We start from the raw sequence: 11,178 nt of genomic DNA on the forward strand, positions 1-11,178 counted from the left end.
GTGTAATTGATCAAAAGTAGAAACTTGTACCTTTAGACATATCTATTTAGATACGTATCCCTTGATACTTATATCTTTTATATTCGTCAGAACATTCCGTTGAGATATAGATTAGCTTTAAAAACCCACACGGCGTCATTCTTCTAAAATCATATTTATTCAGGCCACCAATAAATGCGCAAACAATGCCTTTGAAGCTAACAGGTCTGTCGATCAAATGCCGACATGTAAATTCTGCACCATAATTCGGCGCGACGAGCCATATAAGGAGTATGAAATAGGTGGCAGACGTTTATATCATCACACAAAAGACACATGGTGCCGAAATCAAACCTGTCTTGTTCTGATCCCGCTTTCAAAATTCTTACCTCTTTGTAACCCTGATTGAATTGGCAATTTCGTCGTCCAGTGGGTTAAGTGATGGAGGCTTACAAACCCTTAGTCTCTTCTGTAAAAAGGGCTCTGCGACTGAGGCAAGTTTTTGCATACAGCAGGGAAATTCACCGAACTTGCGACGGAAAATTGTAACGGTAGCCAGGGCGAACACACGGGAAGGGAGCCATGATGATGACAGCCCGCTTATTCCTGCGCCGCAGAGCGACACGGCCTCAAGGACGGCGCCAAGGTGGAGCGGCTCCAGATGAAAATTATCGGGTCGTTGAGGGACCACGTGACCTACAACAGCGAGGCCCAGAAGAAGCCACACTACTTCTCGCGGCTGCTGGCCAAGCTGCCGGACCTGCGCAGCCTGAGCGTGCAGGGTCTGCAGCGCATCTTCTACTTGAAGCTCGAAGACCTGGTGCCCGCGCCGACGGTCATCGAGAACATGTTCGTCTCCAGCCTACCCTTCTGAACACTCCCCGCGCATCGCCCCTCCTCGTTTGTCCCGCGTGGTCGTTGTCATCTGCCTTCGGTCTCCATCTGGGGCCGCCTCACAATAATGATTGTGATAGCAGTCGCGTCCGTGTGTCTTGTCCGAGAGTGTCTTTGTGCTCCCCACCTTCCCTATTGGCGCGCTCTTCCAGCGCTTTGTGTGTGAGCGTGTGTGTGTGTGTGTCCTGCACCCGGGGACTAGTCCGACGACCACGAGCGCCGTCCCGTAGCGTAGGCGCTACGGCAGCCGCCGTAGTCCTGTCGAGCACTCTCACCGTGGTATATGGCATTTGTTTGCATTGCACCTGTGAACATTTTTAGAACTTGTGTATCCTTCTTTTGTGTGTGGCTCACTATCACCTTTCATGCGCTATTTATTTGCGTACTTACAAGCCCCGGAGCTCCGCTATATTGTTCGTCCCTTCGGCAGAGCCCATTCTAGTCATCCAGCTCGGCCCCCGTTTTCGTTCGCAAGTATTCCGAGATCCATGGCACGTCGAGGTCAAGCGCCCCTCATGTTTTATTCGGATATATATTCATATGCATTATATACACGCCGTACATAATATAATGGTCCCTCCTCTAAGCGCATGTGTTGACGAAATGTTTCTCGAGTCTATTTTGCTGTGGATCTAGTCCAATGTTATGTGTGTTTCCAGGTACAATGGAGCGAACAGCTTGTATTCCGTGTACTGTACCCTGGTTTTGCTCGATGTATGCTGTATTCGTTTTTTTTTTTTTCTCATCCTGCCCATTAAAGATCGGCGGTCAGTCGGTTAGCACTTCTTGGTCGCGCAGACCCACCGAGGAGAAATGCAGAGGGAGAGAGAACGACTGGGTACTCGCTCTTGACAAGTCATGTACAAAGAGGAGAGCCTGCCTTCGTATTTTTATGTACAGCTGACGCGGCGATACGATAAACACACCGGATCCCCTCACTGCCTTCCAGCAACATTCCCCGCTACTTCGTGGCTAGACCAACTTAGTTACTGCGCTCTCGTGGATGGCGCCCGGAGAGTATCGAAACATTCCACAAGCCAGCATCGTACGCTTACTCCTCTGCGCACCCTTCATTATGTCGCAGGCCTCCAATCGGCTATCATGGTGTCAGCTTTTATTTCTCTATTACTTTCATGCGTTATTAATACGCATATATATATATATATATACATATATAAATAATATACCAGCGCGTGTACATAAAATACATACATCAAAACCACTAGACAGCAGACACGTGTTTTTTGGCACTGGCATGTTAAAGTCAAGGTTGCTCTAGTCTTTAGACTGTTTTATTTTTATCTCTCAGCGTTTTTTCACTTAGATTGTTGTTATAAGAGTGCGGCTGTTTCGATGTCTAGGGAACCAATACATGTCGATAGTACAAAACGGGAGCTGCGCGCGGAATTCCCGAGGCAAGTACACAAGACAGGTCCGTCTCGCGCCATCCGTTCGAACGCCGTGCCGGTCCTGTAGCGCGGCGGTCGGCCGGACGGCCGACATCACTCCCCCGCACCCTGTCCGCGCACCGCCGCGCTGTCCTGCGAGCCCACCCCAGCGCACGAAGGGTACTCGCGCTCATCCCGTCGTTCCCTTCGGCCGTGACGTGGGCGCCGACAGCAGCCTTTAGCGGGCCACGTGCGTGAGCGCGACGTGTGTCTGCCGTGCTGCCAGCTGGTGACGCCGCTGACGTCACGGGCGATGCACCACACCGAGTGAGGCTCCGGGGCGGCGCTGGCGGCCCACCCGACCAAAGCCGTCGCCCGCCACCGTGCGTTGTCCGTCGTTCTGTTGCCGTTCGTAGGGAGGGCTTCTGCCGGAGTACTCGTTCCGCCATCATCCCAGAGACACTGTGCTGACCAGAGGACTGTAATACGGTTCACGGTTTTTCATTGTTCTTTCGTGCTTTCACCCACCCTTTTTATGTTGTTGTTGTTCTTGTTGTTGTTTTCTTGAAGACGTGAGTGAAATACAGAATTTGTTGCTGTTGTGATCGTTGATGTGTCACTATTTTTCCCGCCTCTACACCGCCCGAGTAAAGAGGTGGCCTTTTGCACGCACTTAATGAACGGTGAGAAGTTTAACCGATTTTTCACAAATGCTGTGGTATGTAGTCTATGTTTAGAAAGCGACAGCAAAAAGAACGATTAGAAGTAGATGGAAAACAGAAAAAAAGAGATGGGGGGGGGGGGGGGGGGTTAATGGCTTCAGGAACAGAGCACAGCCTCATAGCGTCACCACCGTATCTCCCAGCAGGGAACGTCACGACTGAGGGTGAGCGATAAAGGCTCAGCAAATGAAGCTGCTTCCATGGGTGTGAGTAAAGTGACGACGGTACACCACATAACTCAGATCCGTGCTAGACGTTTCATTTGCTGTCCCTTTATCGACCATCCGCCTGTAGTGACGTCAGCTGCTGGGGTGCGCTGGCCTCGTAAAAATCTCGGTGATGACGCTCAGACACAAGTAGGTGTGTAGCGACGTTTTGGCACGCATGCTCACTGCCACTCTCGGGCGGCCTTCAGTGAAGTCATGGAGGAAAGAAAGAATGTAGGAGAGGCTGTTATGTCACATTTCCCGAAGTCGGATGTGAGGGCTCTCTTTCGCCAGTTGGTCACGCGAGTGCAGCGTCTCAGCACGTCTGCAGATACAGTGCCAAAATCAAAGCCAACAGACGATCTCCTGGTGCACCGGACCTCTGTCAGCTGTCGTGGGTTTCCAAAACCATTTACGACGGCATGCTGAATCAACCGAACGCGCAAAAGTAAAGCCCAGCGATCACTGTAGGCTTCCGAAACAATTCAATATCCACGAAACGCAAATATTGCGGAAAAATGCGAATTTCCACCTCTACCCGGTCGGGTCTATCAACAACGCAGTCTATATGGGTGATGCAGGCGACGCCTGAGACAAAGCAGTGCCTAGGAATCCCATTAGCCCTCGCGAAAGCACGTGACTTCCGCCACAACTTTTGTTATGCAGCTCGGATTGCGAGGGCCTTTCCTAAGCTTTCCTTCCTCCATGTTGTAACCCAAACTTAAGAGTGTTTACCAGCGCCACTCTCCTCAATATTAGCGGACGCCTGTATTTGCCGCGAGGATCTCGTAGAACGTTATCGAGAGGGAGAGTGGAAGTGAAAAGCCTCTTATGCTGCGTCTGCCCTCAAGACTGCCAGCAGAACAGAGACCCACGTAAGCTATTAAGCAGACAAATTTAGGAAAAATGAGGGGCTCGTTGATAACGAGACGGTCATTTTCACTAGATTTGTAGCCTATATGTTTATTAATTTATTTAGAAATACTACCGATCCCATTCAGGATCACATACACACACACGTACACAGAATGAGTGTTTCACAAGACTTGAACCAAGGATTAAAAAAGCAGTACAGTGAAGTTTAGTGAAGCCAACGGCATATTGTTTGTCGTCATGTAGTGCTCCTCGCAGCGTTTTTTCATATTCATGTAATTAGTTAATTAAGATGAATGATGTAAAATCATTAATTTTGAGTTTAGGGCCAATTGCCTTTCATTAAATATCACACACACACACACACACAAATATATATATATATATATATATATATATATATATATATATATATATATATATATATATATATATATATATATATATATTTTTTTTTTTTTTTTTCAATTTTTACTGGACCCCATGTTTCGATCCGTCAAGCGGTCAAGATCGGTCAAGCAGCCAAGTATGTTATGTTCTCGCATCCCATATATATATATATATATATATATATATATATATATATATATATATATATATATATATATATATATATATATATATATATATATATGGGATACGTGTTATTGATTACTTGTAGTTACATTTTGTGATGTATTCATTACTGTTTCAAACAGTAACGTTTCGGGTAATTGTTAATTTTCTGTAATTGATTACCGATTACGTGTAATCAATTAATTTGCAAAAAGGCTACAGAAGCGAAGCGCCCGTATCGACGTGATTGAGTCGACTTGTTCGGCCGCACGACGGTGCGCATAGCCGCCCGACATGCTGCGCTGTCTGCGGCCTTAATTATTGTGTCTATCGCCATGTATAGACGCCTTCGCAATAAGTTGAGCCTAGCTAATTCGTTGCAATATCAAAAGTAGATTTTTTTTTTTACTTTCAACGTTTCTTGTTGCAGTTGTGTTAAAATACCGGAATTACGAATATTTAGGTTCTAGCATATTTCATACGAAAACTAATAGCTGCATATGAGGGCAATACCTCAATGCGCAAAAAGAGTGGGCGTGCTTTGGACTAGTAGCTCCGGCATGTTAGTTGAGTGGCTTCCCAGTGATTTCCCAAATCGGGCATTCCTGCAAATCATGGATAGAACTTCCCGAAGCAGAGGGCTATGAAAATTCAGTTCCCGAATCAAACTTCCGCAACGGTGGTTGGCGATTGACTGGAAGCTTTTGCCCGTGTTCCCTGATGAATTCCTCTTTGTGCGTTTATGGCTGTGGAGCCACATGCCCCTCGGCTGTCCTTGCATCGTGGATGCACCAATGGCGTGAAATATCAGCTGGTGGGTACGGTAAAACTCGCAGAACTGCACCTCCTCGAGTGTGAAGTCGGTATCTCAATTTTCAGGAACCAAGGGCTTTCACATTGAACGCCGTACCTTTTTCGGGCGACGTTTACGTAGACGAGCCCGCGACTCTTGAAATCTCGCTACGTATAGCACGCTGACTTGTCCTTTGCCGCACCACTAAGTCACCACAGTCCCAAAATATGCTGCCCGTCAAATTGCAGCTGATGGCTGCATCTCAAGCGTCTTGGTACACAGCGAGCTGCATGCCTATGCTTCCTGCACTGCCGTTCAGTGGCTAGCTGATTCGTAACTATTCACTCTTGATTCGTCTTCGTTAGCAATAGGACGGATTACTGAGACATAGTCATCTACTTCATAACGAGACAAATTCTTAAACGCATGACTTGTTAGCTGACGAGGCACTCGCCCAAAGCACACTATCATTTCTCGCATCTAAATTTGGCATACACTTTCATTTCTCGAACCCAAAAGTTCGTCGTTGATTATGTGGTTTGCTTTGCACTAGGAATCCAAGCGCCACCTTGCCCTGGTCGGTTCAGCCACATTTGTCATTAATTCAGGCACTCTGAGGCAGGCCAGCCCTCAGGCTGAACCGCGCACGCTCACTAAATAAATATCGAACATCAGTGTCTCCATGCCAACAGTAGCAGAGGGGCGAGAAAATTCTGGTTCGCTTGGGAGTTATGACACACTGGAAGGGAAGATAAATTTTCTTTATAAATGGTGAGGATAATTGTTTGTCGTATTTTTAGGCAGGACGAATTTAGCAATAAGTAGACAGACGAAGCACTGGCTTAAATATTCGGCAAGAATCAGACACGGATTTGCCATTAATGCAGTCCCAAGGAACATCACTTGGACAGGACAAGCGGGAAGTGAAATGGTACCTTAAAATTGATCTTTAAGATCATTTTTCATGGTGTCATTATCCCCGTTTTCTTTTTTTTTTCTTCTTCTGTCATCCTCTAATCCCTCCCTTTCCTCATCCTCCGACTTCCTTCTCTGAAAGACTGGACATGGTTAGGTTCCCAATGTGTCATTTCGCACCTGTGTCCCGACAGCGCTAGCATGAATGCTGCCTTGCTCGTAAACACTCATTCCAGAGTCGATATTAGGTATGTTTCTAAGAAATCCTGTTTGTTTATTATTTGTTATCTCAGTAGATTATCGGAATTTTTATTTCGTTGTACAATTTTTGTGAAAAGTGTAGAGCCCAGGAGGTCTGCTTCTGAGCGACTTCGTGCGGCTTGTAATACACTTCCAGTGTTCCCAATCATTTGATGGTAAGAAGATATTTTGTCCTACCCTCTACAGTGGGAATGACCTCCACTAATCCTAAATCAGCGGCAGTACGCGGCTCAGAAACACACTCCCTGGGCTCGACACTTTTGACAAAGGCTGTGCACATGGTTTGGATTTATTTGGGTTGCAGTTTTTCGGTTCGAAGCCTCAAATAAAGGACTTTTGAAGCACAAAGTGTAAGATGTGAAGTAAGTTTTTTAATGAACATAGCAATTTTCGCATTTTGCGATACATACAAGCGTGCGATCAAATATCTGAATATGCGACTGCAGCACTTTGGTTTCTGTTCAGTGCCCGAAACATTGAGAACGTTATTTCGACGTTCACACTGTATACAAGAAGAGCTAGAGTTCGCGACGTGCATTGGCGTACCAGTATTAAAAAAAAAAATGAATACGCAGGGACGTTACTGGCTGAACAACTTCCTTCGCAACGTAGGATTCATATTGTAAGGCTGTGGTGCAAAACGGTAGGTTGCACTGGGTATCGGGGGACTGGGGAAGAAAAATTAGCTGGGCTTTAGCTTTAGTTAAGCCCGGTAGGTTGGGAAAGCAATAATAGCATGGCTACGCTATAGTTCAGCTCGTAGTGTAGCCAATTGTGGTGTGCCATGTTGACCGTACGATTAACACAGGACACACATGTAATCTAATGACATTATTGCAATTACTGTAATGTAATTTAGGTACTGAAAAGCATCCATTACATTCAATTTGGAGTCGTCACCGGTTGAGGACGATTCAAGTGAAGCGCGACGCGCTCGTCTAGCTGCATCTTGAGCGCGCCGTCGAGCGAGAAGCTGTTCCCGTTCTTCGTCTGTCTCTGCAGCCTGCTGTCATTTCCTGGCTTCATCGAGATGGCGTGACTTTCCTTTCTGTTTATCAGGATGTATAGCGAGTGCCTCAGCTGAGCAAGCGCGAGCATTTATATACCCATCGTTTTCCTCCTCCTCCTCTCAACTGTGAGAAAAGAGATAACAGCAGCGCCTTCACTCGGTAGCAGCGCGGCTCCAGCTGCAGCGCGCCGTACGTACCAACCGCCGCCACCCGACGACTCGACTTGGTAGTCCATCTCCCGCAGCTGGTATGACGTCACAGTGACGTCATCATATCAACCGCGGCGCGCCGTGCCTACCGACAGTGGCTACGCGGAGGGCTGAAAATGGGAGTAGTATTGCTTTCACAATAAAAAGCGTTGTAATTGCCTCACTTGGGCGGCGCAGTCAATTGAGAGGGAGAAAGAGTGCCGAGAAAGAAAGAAGTTCAGGCAGGTACAACGCACATTTTATAGGTTCAAGGAGCTTATAACAATGTGAATATTGTCATGCATAATGGGAGCAAGTGAAAAGGCGCGAATAATCGAGCTCATTCCGCCTTAGCCATTCGGCGTTCTGAGTTCATGGTTAGCATAATACCAGAGTATCTGGCCTGTATAATGATGTACTGATATTTCCTTTCACTACGTTCGTTCTACGGCGCAGCATCATTTACAAGCCAAAGCACGGCAGTTCGAAATACCGACGCCTTTTCTATTAACAAAAAAAAACGTTCTAAAACGTATTAAACAAAAAAATAAGTTGTTTGCACGATTTCTTGGAACACGTAATCCAGAACATTTGTTAGAGTTTAAGACGTTTCGGAACAAATTAAATCAGGACCTAAAAAAAAGGCAAAATCGCTTTTTTATCGCCGAAAGTTTTCATCCATGCATAATGCTAGATCCCTTTGGGAAGGCATCAATAAACTTATTGGAAGAAAGCGACATGTTCTTCCTTCGGAAATGCAAATCGATGGAGTTCTTTATAGCGGTGCCTCACTCGCTAATAAACTTAACGACTATTTTTTAAATGCAGGAAATCCCACTTCATATACTCTTCCCTCAGCTGTAACATCTGTCGATTCCTTTTTGTTTCCGGCATGTCAGAGTTCAATATTCTTATCTCCGACATCAGAAGATGAAATTCTCTCAATTATAAACTCAATGCGCAATACATGCTCTCCTGGCCCCGACAGCATTACTGCACTAGCCGTAAAAGCTGCTGCTACATTTATTACCTTTCCTCTCGTACATATCTGTAATCTAATGCTTCTTACAGGTGAATTCCCAGAAAAAAATGAAATCCGCCCGTGTTACAGTAATTTTCAAAGGAGGCAATAAAAATGACCCTAGTAACTATCGTCCTATTTCCGTACTACCTTTGTTTTCGAAAGTTGCAGAGCGAGTTATCTTTACGAGGGTATACAAATTCCTGAATTTTAATAATATAATTTGTAAGGAGCAGTATGGATTTCAGCCTGGAAAATCCACGCAGGCAGCACTGCTCGAAATCAAAAATAGTTTGATTAATAATATTGAACATAAGCTTTTCACTGTCGGTGTATTTCTTGACTTTTCCAAAGCCTTTGATTCGGTCAAGCACGACATTCTACTTCATAAATTGCAGAGATATGGTATTCGTGGAACGCCTCACAGGTTACTGCAAAGCTACTCGTCCAATCGCACTCAGTACACACGACTAAACAATGCCGTATCTGAATCAGAAATAATAAACTTCGGTGTTCCGCAGGGATCCATACTGGGGCCCCTTCTTTTTATATTATATATCAATGACAAAGTAAATATTTCAACTTATTCTAACATTGTTTTATACGCAGATGACGCGAACATTTTTTTTTTTTTTTTTTCTGGTTGTGATCTTCGCGAACTAGAGCGTCGCACCAACTCCTGGCTACATGAACTGATATTTTGGCTTGCTGTGAATAAATTGAAATTGAATGTTAAGAAAACTAAATTCATATTATTCCGACCTAAAAATAAGCCTATAGATTATCCCATTCAACTCCGGTTTACCGATACCCTGATTGAATCTGTAACCTCGTGTAAATTCCTGGGCGTATTTTTCCGTAGTGACCTAGGCTGGGGTGACCATGTAAATTATGTTCGCCTGCAGGTAGCTCGATCAATTGGTGTGATCAATCGTATCAGACATCTGTTGCCCTTGCAGATAAAAAAAAACAGTTGTATTTTGCCCTAATTCCTTTTCAACTGGTGTACTGTAATCTAATCTGGGGGACTTGCAACAAAACTTGTACAGACAGACTATTTTCTTTGCAAAAAAGAGCTTTGCGCGCTTGTTCCACAAGCCCTTAAAACGGCGACCACTCATTTCACGCCCTAAATATTCTTCCATTCCCTGTGTGCCATAAGTATTCTGTTGCTGTACATATCTTTCATAAGATTAAGCAAGACATCACATCATTTAGAAATACATATCTGAACAGAAATACCGGCTACAGTCTGCGTGTTACCTATCTTGTTTCCACTCGCGCCCGGACTAACTACGGCACCCAACATACAGATACCCAAATTAGTATAGTATGCAATGCCTATCCTTCAATAATTGATGATGCTATAAACAGTAAAACTATTTTTCAATTTAAAAAGAAAATGAAGTTGCTTTTTTCCACTTCTTAGGAATGCACCAAATCTATGTGACTTGCATTGCTTGTCGTATGTTGTTTTGTTTACATTTTGTGTCGCGAATTGTAGCGTTACTGATGTACTTACCTTGTTTACGATGCCATGGTTCTTACATAATTTCTTAAAATGCCAAATATAATCTATGAGATGTTTTTTTTTCTTTTTTTTTCATTGGTTATGTTTTGTTTTGTTTTTCGTGGTGAAACTTACCTTGACCTTGTCCATCCTTCTGCCATTGATGTGTGACCCGGGGTGAGGCCTCGTCAGGAAGAAGCCCATCAGCTTCTTCCTCTTGCCTCTTCCCGTGGGCATGTTCTGTGTACATGTTTCATGTCCGAATAAACTTATTATTATTATTATTTTCCTTTCGTCTTCTGATCTATGAAGCCAGCAGGTGGGCAGATAGCTATTGGAGATAGCAGCCCCAGCACGCTTTGCAGGAAACTTGTCTCCGGATGATTTCGCAAGACAAGCAGCGCACAAGTTTTTCCCCAAGTACGATGGGTTGCCTGCACGAGGTACAACACTTACCTGGTGGGCGTGCCAGCCCATGTCGACAAGCTGCCATCTGCTGCCGACACCGAGGGAATCGCGAGGCCCATTCTCCATGCCTGAATTGCTTGCAGCTATAGATGATGCCAACCGCAAGACAGTGCCCGGTCCGGACTCCATACGAGCTTTACAAGAAGCTCAGTTGTTATGCACTTCCTCAACACCTTGACACCATAGACAAGGTATGGCTAGACGGAGATGTACCAGAGAGCTGGGAATTGGCGATTGTGATCCCTATTCCAAGGCCGGGGAAGACGCCAACAGAACTTGGCAACGTTCGACCTTAACGCCAATAGTCTGCAAGCTTGCTGACAAAATGATCGCCATACGAATCTCGTGGTGGCTTGAACATCACGGTTTCTACCACCTGGCACAAATTGGCGTTC

General features: G+C 45.2%; 1 protein-coding gene across 9 annotated transcripts in view; it reads left to right on the forward strand.

Annotated features, from left to right (window-relative positions):
* Positions 1-2,866, forward strand: part of LOC146206023 (putative nuclear hormone receptor HR38) — a 42,705-nt gene extending 39,839 nt beyond the window's left edge. For all 9 annotated transcript variants that reach the window (XM_084590658.1, XM_084590659.1, XM_084590661.1 and 6 more), the window contains one exon: positions 597-2,866. In XM_084590658.1, coding sequence (XP_084446784.1) covers positions 597-853 — 257 coding nt within the window. In that variant the 3' untranslated portion in view covers positions 854-2,866. The remainder of the gene's footprint in view (positions 1-596) is intronic.
* Positions 2,867-11,178: the final 8,312 nt, after the last annotated feature.

The sequence above is a fragment of the Amblyomma maculatum genome, chromosome 1, assembly GCF_055883805.1.
Source record: "Amblyomma maculatum isolate TAMU_Amacu chromosome 1, ASM5588380v1, whole genome shotgun sequence".
Taxonomy (NCBI): Eukaryota; Metazoa; Arthropoda; class Arachnida; order Ixodida; family Ixodidae; genus Amblyomma; species Amblyomma maculatum.